Source organism: Electrophorus electricus, chromosome 7 (assembly GCF_041902795.1).
Source record: "Electrophorus electricus isolate QZ-2024a chromosome 7, ASM4190279v1, whole genome shotgun sequence".
NCBI lineage: Eukaryota > Metazoa > Chordata > Actinopteri > Gymnotiformes > Gymnotidae > Electrophorus > Electrophorus electricus.
This window is the reverse complement of record NC_137503.1, coordinates 28664279-28684968: the sequence shown is the minus strand read 5'-3', so window position 1 is coordinate 28684968 and position 20690 is coordinate 28664279. Positions and strand designations below refer to the sequence as shown.

General features: G+C 39.1%; 1 protein-coding gene across 9 annotated transcripts in view; it reads left to right on the top strand.

The window, feature by feature from the left end:
- Positions 1-20690, top strand: part of plcb1l (phospholipase C beta 1-like) — a 78826-nt gene that overhangs the window by 18520 nt on the left and 39616 nt on the right. For 8 of the 9 annotated variants that reach the window (XR_014124473.1, XR_014124474.1, XR_014124475.1 and 5 more), the window contains 2 exons: positions 2129-2197; positions 17350-17490. Coding sequence is in view for 6 of the 9 variants with exons in the window: in XM_081717223.1 (XP_081573349.1) it covers positions 2129-2197; positions 17350-17490 (210 nt within the window). In the remaining 3 variants the exon portion in view is untranslated. Of the gene's footprint in view, positions 1-2128; positions 2198-6824; positions 6907-17349; positions 17491-20690 lie in introns of all 9 variants that reach the window. The other variant, XM_081717226.1, reaches the window with a different exon arrangement.

Here is a 20690-nt window from a genome sequence, read left to right as displayed (position 1 = left end):
TTTGATGCAGGCTCGTGTCAATATTGGACCCACATATGAGAAGTTCCTTTTCATGTTAGTGTCACTCTTTGCCTCCACGTGGGTAGAGCGACAAGATAAGAAAGAACCTTTTATTATGAAGTTATGCTTATTAACCTTTTCACTGGTGAGAGACAAGTAGGCAAACTCGTAAAGCCTCTCTCTTTCTCTCTCTCTCCATCAATGATAGACTTTTAGAGGTAGTCCCATAGTAGTCTAACCAGCCGTCAGAAGCTGCTATGGTGTTTGAAGATGTGATAACGGAGTGTCTTGTGTGACTGAAACACCAGGTAAATTGTGCTGAGATGTCAGTCTGTCATTGTGCTCTCAGGCTCTGATTTACGAAGATCCCAATTATAGGGTGCTACTCTGGGTAGTCAGGCCAATAAATTGTACTTGTAGCTAATGGGCAGTTTACAGGTGACCTACAGGATTAAAAAAAACCTTGCATAACTGACATCTTGCGCAAAGACACTCATTAAATAGCTTTTTGCTAAGGTAAGTTTTCCTCAATGTTAGATGAATAGAAAATAAGTGTTTTTCAGAGCTAAAGTAACAGTCAGTATACGGTACCACTGTGGGTAAAATGAAAGAACCGAGGAAGTTAAAATATAACATAATAAAATAAAACCAAAATACAATTGCTAGATGTAACCTGTTATTTTGCTCTGTTGAAAAATGCAATCCTCTATATATTCTTTTAGTAGATTAACTTGGAGAGTTTTCTGCAGGTGTTCAGTTTGCACATTTTGCAAAGTAAATCAGGGCCTCAGAATGATCTTCATCAGCTTCTCCTCTTGTCCGAACTCTATTCCCCTTGTTGAGATAGCTTTGCATGCTCCAGTGAGCACACGCCCATTACACCCTCAGCGGTGCCCTCCACAGCATCCACCACTAGGGTTATTATGATGAAATAAAAAAGTCACAATGTCAATTTTTTGTTACATATCTAGTAAACTGTCAAATAAATAAATTTTTCCATTTACATTTTATGACATCGTCTTTTGGCAGTTCTTTGTCATCATCCTTTTGTGGTATGTATAGTTAATTTGCTTCTGCCCAAGATGCAAAATTGCACCGAATGTGCATTCTGTTACTTCAACAGAAACCTATGATTGTGGAATGTAACAACTGTGCAAAATAATAGATACAAGGATATGAGGCAGTGATAGGTCAATAGGTTAGAACTTCTGGTTGCTGATTGGATAGTTGGGGGTTCAAGTCATGATACCACCAGATTTCTGCTGTTGGGCCCCTGAGTTAAGCCCACAACCCAGACCAGCCATCAGGGATGCAGTGCACTTCCAGCACTGGTTCCAAGCCCAATTAATGGGAGGTTTGTGATGGGAAGGGCATCTGGTATAAAAAAAAAACCAAAAAAAACCTGTGCTTTGTCTAGTGGTGATATGAATAGAGTGGTTAGTGAATGCAGGCGATAAATATTGGTAGATGGGATGAAGTGAGATTAGATATTGCTAGTGCATTAACCATGCTGAGGCTAGACATGGTGTTGTACAGCTTTGCTTGTGCTGTTTGGTTTTAGAGGCTGTGAATTATGGGTAGCTGTGAAGGAGCTATCAGAAGTAGCTGAAAGGCCTAGTCAGCGGCTGTGGATAAGGAAAATACGGACTAGCTGGGAAAATGCACTATAAGGTGGAATGGCTGAGATGTTCTGTGTTCTAGGTACTTGGAGGACTGTGAAGTTGAGTGGTTTGTTGTATTGTGTCTTTGTAAAATATGGTAGATACGGATGGAACTGATGGCACTGAGCATGTGCCAGTGTGGCTGGGTGTGGCCTTAGACACTGAGAAGGCTATTACAGATTTGCAGTGTGGGGGAATGCTTGATGATGTATTAGATAACCTTACACAAGGATGTCTATTAAGACTGTTGAGATTGGCATTATCTGTTGATTTTTGATTTGCTATTCCTGTGTGGCTCTTAGTAAAGTGGCTCAAAGTAAAGTGTCTTAATCTCACCTTTTTTCAGATTCTTATGGCAGGTGTTATGACATGACTTAAAGTGACTTAAATTATGACTAATAAATTATCTTAAATGTAGAGAATGTAGATGTTCTGAAATATTCTTCTGTGTTGTTTTTTTTCTGTAGGAGACAGAACTTCTGGACATTACTTATATCAAGGATGCTAGAGCAGGGAAATATTCCAGGACACCAAAGGTAAGATGTTGTAACTGTTTTAAAGCATTGTGGTTCAAAGCTGATCATTGGTGAGTGCACCAGAAAGCTCAATCCTCAAATTCTTGCATTGGTACAAATACACACATTGCTTCTTTCCTAAAGAGGGTGCCTTATGACTTGTGAAGGTCTGCAGGCCTCTTAGCTAAATATTGAAGTAAATATTCCTTTAAATAATGTTTTGACAGGAACATGCTGACAAAACCCAAAGCTGGTAATAGCTTTCCAGGAACTTTTTGCTAGAGCCACAAATTTATCAGCAAAAGCAAAAGAGTTCTGTTGAAACATGATAAAGAAAGATCAACATCATAGTTTACATAGAAATTTCCTTGATTTCACTGATTAACAACAAATATGCAAGAAACAATGGTAGTGAATATTTATAAGGAACATAGCATCTATATTATTATCATCAGAAAAACATAAAGTAAAACAAAAATGTATTGTTGTTTTTTCATTAATCAGTAACACTGTAGAATATATTCAGTTTTATGTGTGCAGGCTACAAGTAGAGCAGATCAAGCAATGCAGTGGGAGTTGCATCTGTGTCATCTGCACTTGAAAAGATTTCTGAACATATTAAACTCTAATGTGGAAATTTTGCAGAGGAGTGTCTGAGAGCTTATGTGCTTTTCATGCTGAAGACCATTAGGAGAAGGGACAAGGTCCACATTCAGGATGAACCCAGACACTCACAGAATAAGTGAAGCTAACATCCTGGTCTCAGTTCAGTGCTCCCACCGATGGGCAGCAGAAGAGCCCAGCACTTCGTATGTCGTAATCTTGTTGCACCATTCCTGAGAGACAAACCTGCTGTATTTCTACTGCCAGAAGGGTGCTTGCTGAAAGAATGCAGCAGGCAGTTTCACTAGAGCATGCAGTCACAGCTGGAGATGCATACATGGCAAATAAGTAACGGTGTCGAAAAATGCCCCTTAATCCATTTACAAAATTCAGTGAGCCTCAACTAAACATCATTTAAACATAGTGTCAGGGGAAAGGTCACAACATTACTATGGGGAAGACATGAAGTATTTTGTTCTCATGAGGTAGCTAAACATATTCACCCATATGCACACACACACACACACACACACACACACACACACACAAACAAATAAAATTTGTACTATACTTGAAATACATCTGATACCCCAGAGTTAATTCGTTTCCTATGCTCTCCCCACTTCAATTCAACATTGCTTTTAAGACTGCTTTTTTTTACATTTGACCCCATTAAAACAAGATTTCATCCACTTCCTGTCGCTAGCCTCTTGTTATATTAATGCTAATGATGACTCATGACCCAGACAATAACTACGTTATGACTCAGAGTAGCACTACATCAGAATTCAAAACTGAGAGTTAAGTACTGCTTTGCAAAGAATTTCTGGTAACTCAAAAAGATGTTAATCCTACTCTGGGGAACATTTTCAGAACTGAACAGTGTGATTTATTAATGGATATTGAAAGAATAGTTTACTTAAGGAAACTGCAAAAGAATGGAAGTCCTTCCTGTACCATGAATAGTCCAGGTTAGGAAGTTAATTAGCCTATGCCCTCCCACTCATATTTCATGTTGATCTGCTTTAGACCTTACAAGACAACAGCTGCTGCAAAGCCCTGAAATTAATCATCCTAGTACATGTCAGGTAAACAAAACACCAGCAAAAGAGCTGCCTGGCTCCACTCTGGCCGTGTGTGTGTGTGTGTGTGTGTGTGTGTGTGTGTGTGTGTGTGTGTGTGTGTGTGCGCGCGCGCGCGCGTGTGTTCATACATTTTCAGGACTAAAATGTCCTGATGATGGAGCAGAGCCAGAGCAATGCAGAGGTAATCTACCTTGTCAGGAACAGAAAACAGTCCTGATAAAGTAAAGTGCTTATTCCATATAGCTGATTCATTTTTTTATGCTGACAAGGACAAGGAATATCTTTTTTGTTACTGGCTAGCCATAGAAAATTCTTATTACATATAGATAGTAATACATATGTGAGGTCGTATTTGTGTCATTTTTATGACCGCATATGCTATAGGATAAAAACAAACATGTCTGCATGTTGGAAAGAGAGTGACTCTTTTGATGTTTAATGCTAGTTACAGTGTAATATTTTTGGTTAGGCTCTGGGTCATTGATCTGAAGTGTACAATTCTGCTGGCTTTCTCTTTCTTGTGTCAGTGTTTCTGACTGTTCATGAACACCTTCGCAGACAGACTGACAGCTAGACAGATAGATAGACAGCTACTGCCCATATCATTTCCCCCCTTCTTCTTTTTCATTCTCCTTTGCAGCTTTCTTTACTCTCACTCTCTCTTATGCTGACTGACACACACACACACACACACACACACACACACAGAGAGACTACACATGTGCACATACAAATGTATTACGAATCAGCAGCCTAGCATCATGAGGTAAAGGTAGCCATGAAGGCTCCAACTAATGAGGATGCAAATGCCTAATCTGTGACATCAAAAATCAGTTTATGATACACGCAAGCATATGGGATTAATAAAAAATGTTCCATTACAAATATGGTGTAATACTCATTCATCTTTAGTTCATTAATTATGGGCCATTTGAGTAAAGTGGGGTGTTAGGACTGCACAGCTGACAGCTAACCTTCTGAATGCATTGATTTAAATCTACATATGTGGATTCACATTAATACATTCAGCATTTTATTATTGGTTATTTTATATATATATATATATATATATATATATATATATATATATATATATATATATATATATATATATATATATATATATATACATTTTGAATATCAGTGAATATATATATATATATATATATATATATATATATATATATACATTTTGAATATCAGTGAACGCCTCAGTGAAGCACATAAAGCACAGATGAACCACGGATGAGTCATCTTCCACCTTTCCAATTTTGCTCATTGGATCTACAAAGATACAGAAAGATACATTCAATTTAACCATTGCTGAAAAGCGTAACTTCACCATATTAGGTTTGTGTGAATATATTTGTTATGGTTTGGTCTAGGTACAAACCACAACATAAAAATTAGATGAGATGTTGTATCATTTGTTTATGTTGTTTTATTAGATAGTGGGTTGAAACTTCAGAAGCCAACAAGGCCAAAGTGATAAATAAACAAGAAGGTAAACAGAGAAACTGAACTACATTACCTAGAGAAACCAAAGTGAAATAAAAGACACAAGACTTCCTTAAACCTCTAGATACTGTGAAAAAGAACAACAGGGTGAGTATAAACACAAATGGTCTAAAGCTCCCTACTTCCATGTGCCAGCAGTGTGCACTATTTTCAAGTGCTAGAAATGAACAAAAATATTTACAACAAGGCAAAACAATCCAAAATGGCCAAAGCTTAAAGTGAATTCCAAAACAACCGGTGGAATCAAGCACATGTGCATGAATCCAAAACAGGAATATCAAGTAAAAAATAACATTCCAACAAGAAGAAAGAAGGGCCAAAGGACTTTGGAAGTTAGGGATGGGACTCAATCAATCAGATACAAGAGATGGGAACAACCAGTTAGGAACAGCCTTTGGAATGATGGAGTACACCTGGAACAGACACACTGACACAGTGCGGACCAAGCAAGCAATAATGCCTGGAGTTGTAACAGTATTGTACTCAATGTTGTACTCATTAAATCAAGCAATGACAAAGTTGTAGCTAGAGCATTGTGAACACGAAATGTTCAGGCTAATCATATTTTAATGTGGATCATATTTCATGCAGCATTGATCACATTGTAACATTAAGGATGGTTAACTGAGGAAAAAAGAGGATATTTGCACATTAACCTTCTGCTTCTGGAAACCAGTGTTTTTGTAGTCATAACTGCATCAGAAACTGAGAGAACAACAACAGAACAGCATGCCAATGCTTGCTCAGAGTAAGCCAGATATCACAACATGGTCGATGATGATTCTTATTTTGATTGATTATGACTGACTGAGAATGCACACTCCAACAGTTTGGAAAAAAAATCATAATGGATTCAGATGCTGAGCACTGATAAAAATAGTTTGTTTTTATTGATCACCTAAAATTAAACATATCTCAGACACATTATATATCAGACTGATTTACTGGAAGTGAGATTTATGACTATTGAGTCAGTTATGACTACAGAGTAAGTTATGACTCTGCAGTCTTGAGAAAGGCTGAAGTAATATGATCTACTAGCATGCTTATGTGGACACCTCATTTTCTACGGGCCTTCCGTCAGTTTAATTGCATGTTTTTTGACATGTTTTTTTGGTAAATGGCCATGTCCTCTCCAGTGTCTTACCAAGAGAGGTATCAGAGAGCTCATTGGGTGAAGATACTGCAGGACACCAGAGAGGACTACTAACCAGTCATATCTAGGGGGATATCTCCCTCACATTTCACTCAGTCCTGTAGTAGTCTGTTCGGTTGCGCTCGCTGGAGTCCCAAGGCTCCTTTTTCAGTTCTGCCTACTTGTCAGTGAAGGTGAAACTTTAGAAAGACCTGATCCTGTGGCTGAGATACGATGTAAGTGTGGTTTTGGGTTCCCCAGTGACTTTCTGCTATATCATTCTTTCTATGTTCTGCTTTCTTGTCAGGTGGTCATGCACCATTTGCTTTACTTCATGCTGACTTCCTGGAAGACCTCATTGGAAATTTCCTGTACTTTAGAGGGTCATGGTAATTATATGGGAAAGGTTATATGAGTCCCAACTGTGCTGTTTGCATTCTGAGACCTTTCTTTGGCTGCTGTTTTAACTGAAAGGGAAAGGGTCTCCCTAAAATTTGGTTATCTGTCTATACAGCTTTGGTTGCTCTTTCCTTGGCCATTAGGTCTGTAGGATGCAGTGATAGGGCACACTGCATAAACATTAATGCTGTTTAAGTTTAATTACAGTTGTCCAGTCAGAGTATGGACATACAGACGATGTCCACATTTTTCTAAATTTTTCCAAGGTTTGTTACAAGTTTTACACACCCTGTTCAGGTACTAGGGGGTGCAAGCAGGTGAAAGGTCCACCTTATTAGGCTGTTGCCATGGAGTCAGAAAAGGAGAGAATGGATTAATGAAGTGAGTCAGCTGAGGTCCCTGCCAGTCGCCCCCCCCCCCCCCCCCCCCACTTCAAAGCTATCAGAGTGCATGCGTTTCTACTACACCTTTCATCCACACCTCTGCTGCTGTCACAGCCCACCTGAACTGTTCGTTTAATAGGAGCGCCAAACAATTACATGTTCTCCCACACTCTAAACCTCAATTCATCTTGGTTCAGTTTAGCTGTGGATGAATGGAAAACTTTGACATCCCAGAGTTAATTGATGGCTTGAACTTTAACTAAAGGCCAGCAAGCATAGAATGAGCCTATAAAACCAAATGCATGTTTGAATGGATAGGTGCCCACTGTCCTGATAATAATACCCACACATAGTACAATATTATAACTAATACTATAGTGTCATACATCGATCAGAGATAGCCTAAAAAGATCTGGCAGTGTTTTAGAATAAGAGTTTGTTTAATTTTGGTAGACGGTTTTAATTTTGGTAGACGGTTTTACTTCAAACGAGGCTTTATTTCCTTTATTTTGTTATATATTTTTAATAATCACTTTGTTGTTAAATGCATGTATTGCACTGGAATCACTGTGTACAAGGAATAACAGGGAAGTCTCGTGCTTTATTTATCTTCTGAAGTTTCCAATAGAAAGCCGGATTCCAGTATGGCATCATGTTCTCATGCTGCTTTCTGTTCCTCTCTGGCTTTTTTGCTCACAGGCTTATTAGAGGCAGTGCACCTCTCTCATTCTTCCATCCATTTTCAACAGACCTTATTTCAAACAGAGACAATTTATGGCAAGACGGTTGATGGGATTGTAGTAATGATGGCTGTGGCGTGACCTCTGACCTTTTTCCAACTGATCCATTGGACTCAGTGAAGCAGGCAGACTAGACCATTGGCTTGATTGAATTCCACTCATAAATCCCAGGAGGGAGAGAAGGAGAATAGCCCCTTTGGCACTCTGTCTCTTTGAGATGGCCACACTCCCAGGAGCAATTCTGACTGAATCAGAAAGCACAGAGTTGCCAGGATGGGGTCTGGTCTTGTGTTTCAGAGATGGCCACTCCAAATCCAGTCCTAACTTGTCAGAGATGGCCACTCCAAATCCAGTCATTACTGGTCTCTCTCAGCAGCCCATCTCATGTTATTTATTTGGCTTTTCTTCAGGACCTGGCCATTTTCCACCACCAGTCTTTTTTACTGCACAGAAATGTCTGTATAGTTGTATTGGATGCATTGTACCAACAGTACACCACAAACAGGGAGTTAGTTCATTGCTTATGATATAAGTCAGGTGGGTTTTTTTTGGGGGGGGGGGGGGGGATATAATTGTTGTTTTTAAAATGTTAATAGTATTATCATAGCAGAGGAAAGACAGAAATGAAAGAATAAAACTTTTTTTTTCATTGTATTCTTAAAGGCAAACATTTGAGCTAAAGATACAAATGCCTGTGACTTTTTTTTTGGTTGAGTAAGCAGGTTCAGATTCGTTATAGAGCAATTTGCCCTTTCTTGCCCTTGAAGTGTGCTGGTAAGTTAGGAAGAGCAGTACTGCAGGGCTCTTAGCTCTTTGCATGTTAATGAATGTCTTAGTTGAAATGCCAGTGTTAGATATTTTATTTGGCTCCTAGATGTCTCAGAGTTCTGCTACAACTTTTGGTATTTCAGAAACAGCCTGCAGATATCCTTCTCATGAATACTAGTTGCAATGGCATCCATGTCCACATTTCTATTTCTCCATAACAGTGTGATTGGGTGGAGTGAAGGGGTAATCATGCTCTCTACTGCAGGCTAGAGCAGAGTCATTGTTTTTCATTCCTGTTGTAGTAAAAATTGGGCAAATTTGTCAAGACACTAGCCTCAAAGTCCAAATAGTGTATTAGTCAGAACTTTGTAAAAATGTGTTGGAATGCAGCCTTCAGCCTGGAATGCAGCCTTCAGCCTCCAGGCCTTCTTGGAGATTCTGCTTGAGCTTTTACATATATTTGAATATGAAATGAGAATCAGACTCACTCATCTCACAGAGGTCCAGGCTGAGCACTCACTTGCATTTTTTAAGTTTCTGAAGGTTAATGTGCATATGGGCTGGCAGTAGGTCTCACTCAGCATGACACTGAACTGTTTTGTGAATGCTGACTGAGAAATAAGTGCTTGTCTCTGTTAAACCCTTGAAACAGATGGAATGAACTTGGAACTTTTGTCACACTATTTTGCTTTTAGGCATTTTGTAAAGTTGTGAAGATGCTGGTGGTATGTGCCAATGCTTGTGTATTTTATGACTGTCACTGATACGCAAATGGTTGTTTGCACATACTTGTACATATTGAAGTATGAGCTTGCTGTCTACAAATCTGCTCTCAATTTCAGTTCATTTGGCAGATCATAGTGTTTTGTATTGATTCAAAAGAATGTGTTAAAATGTTATCCTCAGTCTTGTTTCCAATTTCCAGACAAGCTCTATGACCATGCTACCATACGGGCAGATAGCAGCTCTCTACAGACACTAGTGCATCCTACCCAGATGTCCCACTAAGGATGTTTCCAGCCTGAGTGGGGGAAGCTGGCATAGCACATTTACAGATGGATGCACTCAGTCTGAGCAGAAGGATCTGTCTTTTTACAGGAAACTACTGATTGGAACTAATGACCTACAAAATGTTAAAAATCGACAATTATCACTGTAAAGTCATGTAAAATGTTGGTGTCCTTCCTCATATTGGGTTCCAGTGTACTTTAACACTTATTTGAGACATTTGCAAGTCTGCAGTTTCACGTTTTGTCCTCCTTTTTTAAAACTTTCACTAAAGGAAAACAAATGCCCAGGCATTTATTTTGAAGTGAGAATGTGATAGAAAATTGGATGGATAATGTTATTGCTTAAGCAATATGCAACACTGTCTTGAGTGTCACTTCTCATTAACACTGGTAACAGTCAGGTTAGTAAAACTAAACCAAATGTCAGCCCACAGCTTTTAAGCTTTGTGTGATTTTTTTTTCTGTCATGGGATGTTTGTTGTGAAAAAGTCCAGTTTGTCCAAGGGATTCTGTATCCATATCCTGCTTTCGCATTTGTAAGTGGAAGAATTAATTGAAAAAGGTCATGAGGCTGGAGTCTGCAACCCATCTTAATAAGAATTTGGAAGTACTTTTTGCAGAGTAGAAAGGGGAAGGAACATGTGACCTTCAGGCCCAAACTGTATTCCAGCCACAGGCATGCACATACAGCTGTCATTTACTATAGTTGGGAACATTTCACGTTGTCCTCTTATGGTATCTGGGTGAAGCTATGTCAACACAGTACACAAAAAAACCTGTTCTTGAAGTTTTTCGTGTTACCCTATTTCTTTTCAGCTTCAGTAATTATTGTCTGGTAGAAATTTGGGCCTGATCCAGGGACATGAGGAGCCAGCTTTATAAGAACAAAAATAAAACAAAAGACGACCAGGTTAAACAAATCAGTGGCTATGGTATGCTGGACCCTATCTCCTCAAGCAGCCATATTCCAGGATGGCTGCTACTGACTCATTTGCCAGTTATGCTTGCTCAAAAGTGGTGTTTTTTTGGATGCACCATTTGGCATCTCTTCAGGAAAAGGTCAAGCAGAGCCAGTGCATCTTCATGCCCATTCTAGATTGTTGCAGGGATTGTTGCAGTCAGGAGCTAAGGGAGTTTTTTACATCCCTTCTTAGGAACAGCACAAACACATGGTCATAAAGCATCCAGTTTGATGACATTGTTTGATGACATTATTGTGTGAATCTAAATGAATTTCCAAGTGAAAGGTCTCCTTTTATCTGGAATATATAGCTCACATAGGGCTCTGGCTTGACAGAAATAGGAACTACATTGCTCTCTCTGCAGGAGATGGACATGCTGGCATTGGCCAGTGCCCTGAGGACTGTGACCAGCATTAGCCTGTAATAAGGGTGCAGGGTTTATGATTGGTCAGTATGATGCACTGACATCATGCCCCCTGAAAGTGGCATTTGTCCATAATGTCTTCTGCCAGGATAGTTAGAATAGATATAGAAATGTGCCATTTTATATTTCACTAGATATCATGGCATGAAATTCAGTGCAAAAAGTTCAGTGCAAGTTGCTTCTGACCCCACTAAGGTCACTTAATTGTTATTTTATACCAGCCTTTGCTAACTTTATTTTATTTTTTTCCCCTACAATCTTCAGGTTGTCCCTGTGTAATCATTTTTCAGTCTGTGACATTGATAAGCTTGTCATTTATTTCTCACATGCTAGCACGGATTCTTACAGAGTGTTTCTCTGCGACGTGGGTATGGTCATGAAGCACTGTTGGAGCACGTGTGCCTCCCTATCATAATTACAGTCACGTCTTCTCTAAATCCACATTTTTTTGTACCACGCCTATTGAAGTCTGGGCCTCTTCCCTTGTGACTGTTGATTGTGTTCTATGGTGCTCCTCATCGCAGGAATGCTGCTGCAGGTGTATATATCGTAGAGGGTTCTCTAACCTTTCTTGGGAATGAGAGAGCTGTTCAAATAAAACCTTCACATTTTTTAGATTCAAGTACAATGCGTTTCGCTCCACTTGCAGAGCCATGTGTCTGACAATGGACATGCTGTCCAGTTGTGTGTCTAGAACAGATGCACTTATGGTCTGTGAAACAAAATCAAATATGTTGCATGTATTATTCTTTGACGAGACAGATTTCCTTTGTCGATGAGAGGATGATTGTCCACTTATAGTCTTTTGTCTAGATATAAATGGAGATCTGCTGAAATGGAAAAGTGCAATTTATGTAATCTTCCATAAAATACTGTTGGATCATTCAGGAGATGATGCAAACATCAATATGATTTCTGTCACAGCTGTACATTCTTCATCAGGGCCATGTCCTATTGTCAAGAGACATGCCATTAAAACAACAGGAGGAGAAGTGGCTTTAATAAAAGAGGAGCAGGTTTCTCAGTGCTTAATGCTTGGTGACAGCTCTGACACTTTTGTCGGCTCATTTAAAGAGATGGAAGAGATTTCAGTCAAATTCTTTAAGCTCTGTTCAGTGATTTAATTGAAGATCAAATTCATTGTGTGTGTATTACTCTTTCTGAGACAGACGTCAAGGACCCACTGGTTTGGCTTAGTTCACTGAACTGTTTGGCTAGCCATGCATCCACAGTAGACCCCCTCACAAAGTTGCTCAGCAAAAGAGAAATTTGATGGGAATGGTTGTGCAACAAATCAATATTTTCTCAAACCAGGCATGTATCAGTGAGATAAGGTGCAAATAGGCAGTTGAAAATAAATATTTCAGTAAAAGAATGATGTGTTGATGCAAACGAAGGTGTGCAAATATATATTAGTTACATTTATCACTTTTTGAGCAAAATGTTACAATTTGAACAATCCTAAACTCACCCTATTTGACAATTACAGCATAGCATTGAGCTTGCAATATTTTTCATTACACTTAAATCAGTTGTTCTGTTTTGCATAATAATGGCCTAATTGATAAACCCAAATACTGACTCCTTGTCTTTCTGGTAGAAAGTTGTCAGACATGTACCATGTTCTCTTTCAGACTGCCTGCCACTACATTCAAGTTAATTAAACACTACAAGTGAAGGATCAGAATGAGTGATTGTTGGTACCTCCTCCATCAGTGAAACACTGGTGAAGCACCAGTAAAGATGACCTTTACTGCAGTGCTGCAGAAGCATTCCCAGGCACCCTGCGATGGCGGATGAGCTCTGTTTATTACAAGTTGCCTTGCTGATTTATGCACAGAGAGCAGGGCAAAATGGTGGCCATCGGTGCCTCAATTTGCCCAGCAGTGCCCTTCAGCAAAGACAGATTTCTTTCATCTGCAGTTTTAGCTCTAGCCTTGGGACAGTCTTTTTCCAATTTGCCTACTGCCTCAGCACCTGTTGTTGACAAGTCATGTTCTTAATCATTAGATGATTCATTTGAAATATGTGATTTTTGGCTACTGACACATATACTAACAATATGAACCTCACTTTATTTATCAAAAGTTTCGAAAATGTTATCTTCTAAGAGTTAAAAGAGTTATCTTCTGATACAATCTAATTTACCCCTATGCTGAAACTCCAATCTGGACATCTGGAGCATCTTTTTTATTTTTGTCAAGTTGCCATGGACATTGCTTTTTTCTTTTTTAAACATTATTAATAGTCATATATGATTCTTGCATCATTTTGATACTAGAAGTTGCAATACTGATTTCAATATAATAAGCAAGAGCTGGCATGGATTATTTTGTGTGTTTGTTTTTTGTTTTGTTCTCATCCAGTGTTTCCAGTGTGGCACACCTGTTTTTCATCCAGTGTGTCCAATATGGCACACCTTCATGTGTATTGCAGCTATAAAATAGCTTCTGATTTGGAGTAGAGTGTCAAAGCTACAAGAAGTCAGGCTAATTTGATTTTTTTTTCCTTCTCAAGAATCCTGTGTTGTACTTACTTCAGGAGGTTGACTATCAGACAAACAGATTCAACCAGAGGCAAATTGTATTGAGAGGACATCTTCTCTTTTAATAGATTGGGATAAGCTTAAATAAAAATAGACAAGTACTCTAAGTGTACTCACACACATTCCTTGTAGAGCCTATTGGGACTCTGTATTTGTCTATGTGAGTACACCTTCTGGCTGATCTCATTGTTCCATTGGGGAACCTTTCAGACCTGTACTTCATTCCAAGCCTGTGGAATGACCATAACGGTTATTGTGATTTATTGAAGGTTGTTTACAAGAAATGCCAATGCTATTGCTCAAGAGTTAGTCTGCCTTTATTAGCTCTGGTGTGGCTCACTGTGTCATTTAGGAGACCAATAGGTGCACTTGTGGAAAATAGGAGAGTCTGAGAGTTAAGGCTTCAGTGGGCCCAGGGTTTCACTCCCTCCCAGTTCTAATTAATGATTTTCAGAGCAGATACTAATGTATAAAGCATGCCTGGCCAAGCAGTGTGATCTGCTGGAAGTCTGACATCCTAAATGAGAGAACAGATCTTGAGGGTTCAATATCAAAATCTCTCTCTTCTCCGCAGGGCTGTAATAAGGTCCTGTAATTCTTTGGATGGACACTCTTGTGTATTTCATCCCCTGTCACCTCTAGCGATGCTAAATTGAGTGGAGTTAGGGTTCTGAGGGTTCTGAGGAATACAAGCATTAGTTAAAAGATAGTTAAAAGATAGGTTTGCCATTTCTTTTATCCCAGATCTTATAAAAACAGTTGCTTCCTTTCATTCATTATTGCACATATCATATCTTTGCTGACAGCTTTAGTGATGAGAAACCACTTCTTTGCAGAATTTCACTATACTTAAACATGGATTGTTATCTTAAAAATGTAGGATTACTTTCACAATGCCAAGCAGATTCAACCAGTAGGAAATTGTACTGACAGAACATCTTGTCTTTTAATAGATTGGAATAAACCTTTTTTAAAAATAGACAAATAAGTACCCTAAATGTTCTCACACAGTGCCTGTAGATTTTATTAAATCTCTGTATTTGTTCACTTGCTCACATTCTTCAACATATCAGGTTCTTGTCTACATGAGCACTATTCATTATGCACATAAGCACAAACAGCCATGGAGACAGTGGCCTACTATGTTTTATGTGACCTGTAGCTCAAGTAATTGAGTGAAAACAAAGTTAGTATTGAGTCAGTGCCTTCAGCACCAATGACCAAAGTTCAAGTAACAGCCATGGCATTAAGAAGTGTGTCATTTTCGATACAGGGGTAATACTTGCCCTGTTCGAGGGACAGCGCTGATGTGGCTTATACCTTTATTTTTCCAGGACAGTCAACAGAGCATTGTTTTTGTGTTTTGAATTTTATGTGTTCTTAAAAGAGTGTCACTTAAAATTTGTAGAACTGACCATTTCACATGCACTCCGTAACACTGAACTTAGTCCAATGTGACACTGGAGACCTACCAGGCATGGAGCTTCTATTGCCACGGCAACAGCACTTCAAGGCCAGCCTTCAACAGGCTGCACAATGCACCAGTACATTAATTAAATTGTGCTCCTGCGGCTGAGACAGGCTCTGGGACATACACAGACTTTGGCTCCGCTCCTTCCCTCTCTCCAGAGCAGCATATACACAGTGCCATCGAGTAGATCTGTCCCTGCAAACAAACTTTAAATATTTAACTCACTGCACACTCAATAAACTCTTTTGTGATGTGCCTTTTGGACAACAATAAACCTTATACACATGATCACTCAAGCATGATGCTTTGGATATGTTAGACTGATGTATTATAACATTAGCCATAGTGACATATATTTGTGTGTGTGTGTGTGTGTGTGTGTGTGTGTGTGTGTGTGTGTGTGTGTGTGTATGTGTGTGTGTGTACGTGTGTGCTTGTGCATGCGCACCACACAGTCAGATGCAGATCAATAGGAGAGAGCTATGTGAAATGCTAGCAGTAAGGAATAAGTGCTCCTCTCATGGCCTGGGGCTCTGAGCAGCTCCACGGTGAATGATACCTTCCTTGCCCATTAGTGTTGCAGTGCCATTGTGGTTTTCACACGGAATTATTCATGATGTGCACAATTATCTACTGGAAGGCATCATTCACAGCATCCACTCATTCCCTTTTTCTTAAAAGAAATTGCAAAAGGGGTGGATGACATTCTTACCTTTAAAGCCCAGTGATCTTTCTGATTCATTTGCCATTTAAATCAGTGGTATCAGCTTTATTGATTAGACATGCAACAGCGTATGTGTCTAGCTTCTTTTTATGCTCTGTCAAGTGTGCCGGATCAGAGGCTCAGGGTTTGCAGCAGTGCACTGCTGGAAATGTTTCCAGCATGCAAATGGAGCTGTATGTGAAAGGTCTCTCTGCATCAGAATCCCTGCAATGAGGCACAGGCAGATACAACCCCAAAGTCTGAAGCTATCTTGAGCTACATTACTCTGCTGAGAATACTTCAAAGCTTAAATCAGTTTAGAAGGCACCCTTGAGGTTAGAGTGCTCCTAATCTTGAGCATCGAAGGTGTAAACAAACTAAACTAAAAAACTAAACTAAACTCCCAAACTAAAAAGTGTTAAATCTCATAAACTAGATCTAATTCAACAGACTTTGATGATATAAAAGTAAAATAACCCACTGTCAGTACAGTGAGCTCTGAGGCTGAGGACAGACATGATTAGTGCAGCTGAGGATGTGTAGGGAACACTTATCACTATGACGCAGCACACTGATTCCTTTTGTTTTATTGGATTAATTAATTGGAGCTCATTTGCTTCCTATGTAGAATCCTTTGCATATTTTTTCTTATGTTAATTTGGCTGGGAGAACTGTTTGGTGTGCCATGTGGATGTTGGGCCAAGGTGAGAGTGGAAAGGAAAAGAACACTAGCATGCAGTGCTCGTGTTGGGAGAATTTGTTATGGCTATCAAGTGTGACCGCTATTTATGAACGCTGTGTCATATTGATCAGAGAAACATTTGAAGGACATCATTACTTCATTTCACAAATAACAAATTTGACATAATGCCAAACTCATCAGCATCCCTACTGGGAAAACAAATTTATATTCATTGTGGTTAGCTGTTTGTAAAGTAGGCCAAGTGACTGAAGGATGGATTACAGATGACAAATAAAAAGAAAATCTGTCCAGTAGTTTTAAATGATTCATCACCTGGTCATGTGACAAAGCAGTAGCTGTGTGAAATCATTGCTTCCCACAGTAGCCTATACTGATAAGGCTTCAAGCTTTGTTCCTAAGCTTTAGTCATAAGAGATTATCAAACAAACAGTACTTTAAATATTAACATATTGTTTGACCTAAAAAGAATGCAAACGTGTTATTTGCAAAGAGTGGATTCACACTGCAGTTTAAGAGTTTTCTTCCTTTTCTCCAGTCTCTAACCTTTATACAGGACTACAGGTCAGAGCTTCAGAACAAATTAGAGCAGATGTGTTCAGTGTACAAACAGTGCAGTCCAGTTTAGAGATATTAAAAATAGTCTGATATAACTTGGGGTTTAGGCTTTATATGCCACCTTCATGGTTTGTTGGGGTTATGTGCAGTGTATATGCTGTTCTTTCAGGATGCTAAAGTGCGGGAGCAGCTGGGTATGGCCACCCAAGTGGGGAAGACGGAGAACAGAATGCTGACAGTGGTGAGTGGCCCAGACATGGTCAACATCACCTACTTGAACTTCATGGCTTTTCAAGAGGAGGTGGCCAAGGTAAGTTGTGGCTTTCAAAGTTACTATTTTTTAGAACACACACACACAAAGATACATCCTCACCTAGCTATAGTTGTGTTATTGGTTTAAGTAACTGTGAAAGGGAGTTGATGACAGTAATGGAAAATATAACATTAAAGTATATAACAAAATATACATTAACAGCGATTACTGAAACCAAATTACAATAAATATAGGTCACACTTCAAAAAAAGCCTCACAGTTCCAAATGCCTTTTTTTTCTCAATAACAACATACAGTGGTGTGAAAAAGTGTTTGCCCCCTTTCTGATCTTATTTTTTTGCATGTTTGTCACGCTTAAATGTTTCAGATCATCAAATAAATTTAAATATTAGACAAAGATAACACAAGTAAACACAAAATGCAGTTTTTAAATGAAGGTTTTTATTATTAAAGGGAAAAAAATACAAACCTACATGGCCCTACATGGAAAAAGTGATTGCCCCCTAAACCTAATAACTGGTTGGACCACCCTTAGTAGAAACAACTGCAATCAAGCGTTTGCGATAACTGGCAATGAGTGTTTCGCAGCGCTGTGGAGGAATTTTGGCCCACTCATCTTTGCAGAATTGTTGTAATTCGGCCACATTGGAGTGTTTTCAAGCATGAACCGCCTTTTTAAGGTTATGCCACAGCATCTCAATCGGATTCATGTCAGGACTTTGACTAGGCTACTCCAAAGTCTTAATCTTCTTTTTCTTAAGATATTCAGAGGTGGATTATCTGGTGTGTTTTGGATCATTGTCCTGCTGCAGAACCCAAGTGCGCTTCAGCTTGAGGTCACGAACAGATGGCCGGACATTCTCCTTCAGGATTTTTTGGTAGACAGCAGAATTCATGGTTCCATTTACCACAGCAAATCTTCCAGGCCCTGAAGCAACAAAACAGCCCCAGACCATCACACTACCACCACCATATTTTACTGTTGCTATGATGTTCCTTTTCTGAAATGTTGTGTTACTTTTACGCCAGATGTATTGGGACATACCTTCCAAAAAATTCAACTTTTGTCTCATCAGTCCACAGAGTATTTTCCAAAAAGTCAAGATGTTTTCTGGCAAAACTGAGATGAGCCTTTATGGGGTTTTTTTTGCTCAGCAGTTGTTTTCATCTTGGAACTCTGCCATGCAGGCCATTTTTGCCCAGTCTCTTTCTTATGGAGGAGTCATGAACATTGACCTTAACTGAGGCAAGTGAGGCCTGAAGTTCTTTGGATGTTGTTGTGGGGTCTTTTGTGACCTCTTGGATGAGTCCTCGCTGCGCTCTTGGGGTAATTTTGGTTGGCCGGCCACTCCTGTGAAGGTTCACCACTGTGAACAGCTTCACAGCTCTCACTGTGGTTCGCTGGAGTCCCAAAGCTTTAGAAATGGATTTATAACCTTTTTCCAGACTGATAGATCTCAGTTACTTTGTATCTCATTTGTTACAGAATTTCTTTGGATCACAACATGCTGTCTAGCTTTTGAGGATCTTTTTTGGTCTACTTCACTTTGTCAGGCAGGTCCTATTTAAGTGATTTCTTGATTGAGAACAGGTGTGTCACTATTCAGGCCTGGGTGTGGCTATAGAAATTGAACTCAGCTTTCCAAAGATGTTAATTTATGTTTTAACAGGGGGCGCAATCACTTTTTCACACAGGGACATGTAGGTTTGGATTTTTATTTCCTTAATAAACCTCCATTTACAAACTGCATTTTGTGTTTACTTGTGTTATCTTTGTCTAATATTTACATTTGTTTGATGATCTGAAACATTTAAGCGTGACAAACATGCAAAAAAATAAGATATAAAAAAAAAAGATAAGGGGGCAAACACTTTTTCACACCACTGTAGTTTCGATTAATTGGTGTAGTATAAACAGAGGCTTCAGAAAGTATTTAGACCCCTTTACCTGTAGCATTTTATTGTGTTATGGATTTAATTTTGAATGGATATAATTGCTATTTTTACCCATCAGACTACACATAATCACCCATTCACTCTCATGAAAATGTTTGAGAGTTTTCATAAATTAAGTAATTAAACTGAAATCTCCTATTAACAAAAGTATTCAGGCCCAAAAGTATTTATAACTTTATAGAAGCCCCATTGGCAGCAGTTCCAGCTGCAAGCCTTTTTGGATATTTCTCTATAAGGATTGCACATCTGAATTTGGGCAATTTATTTGATTCATCATGGCAGATCCTCTTAAGCTCCATTACACTGGATGGTGAGTATCCAGGACCTGCCATCTTCAGGTCTGTCCTCAGATGGTTGATGCGGTTTAAGTCTGTACATTGGCTGGGCCACTCAAAGACAATTAGAGCACTGAAGCTACTCAAGTGTTTTGGCTGAATGCTTCAAGTTATTGTCATGTAAAAGGGGAACTGCTGGTCTGGTCTGAGTTTATCTTCAGGGATATTTCTGTAAGGTTGTTTTCAGGGATATTTCTGTACTTGGCACTATTCTTCCATTCATCAATTGTTACCAGTCTCCCTTTCTGTGACACTGAATCATACACCCATAGCATGGTGCTCTCACCACCATGTTTCACCATAGGGATGATATTAGCCAGGTGATGTGCATAGAATGTGTTTTGCAAGGGGTAGTGCTTGATTTTTTGCCCAAAGAGAGAATCTTTTTCCATATGTTACCAAAGTCCTTTATATGGCATTTAGATAAATCCAAGAAGCCTGTCATATGCCTTTTACTCAACAGTGGTTTCCATCTTGCCATTCTTCTATAAAGGCCTACATTATGGAGTGCTGTATAGTTGTCCCTATCCCTTTCTTCGCTTGCCCAGATTCCCAATTTGGCCAGACATCCATGTCTAGGAAGGTTCAGGGTTCCTTTTCCAAAATTATTTGTTCCTCAGCTATTTCTGTGCACTTCATGGGTTGGTTTTTGTCCTGACAATGCAAAGTAAATTGACGAACCTTATAGACCTATGTGTGTTCCTTTCCAAGCTATCTTCAATCATTTCAAATTGAAACAGGTGGACTCCAATTGTGTCTTAGACACATCCTAAGGATAATTAAAGCAAACATGATGCAACTGACCACAAATTGGTGTGCCATAGCAAAGGGCCTGAATAAATGCTGAATAAGAGATTTCAGTTTTATAATTTTTATTGATTTTTTTAAAACTTTCTAAAAACTTGTATTCACTTCATCATTGTATGTTATTAAGTGTGGGTTGAA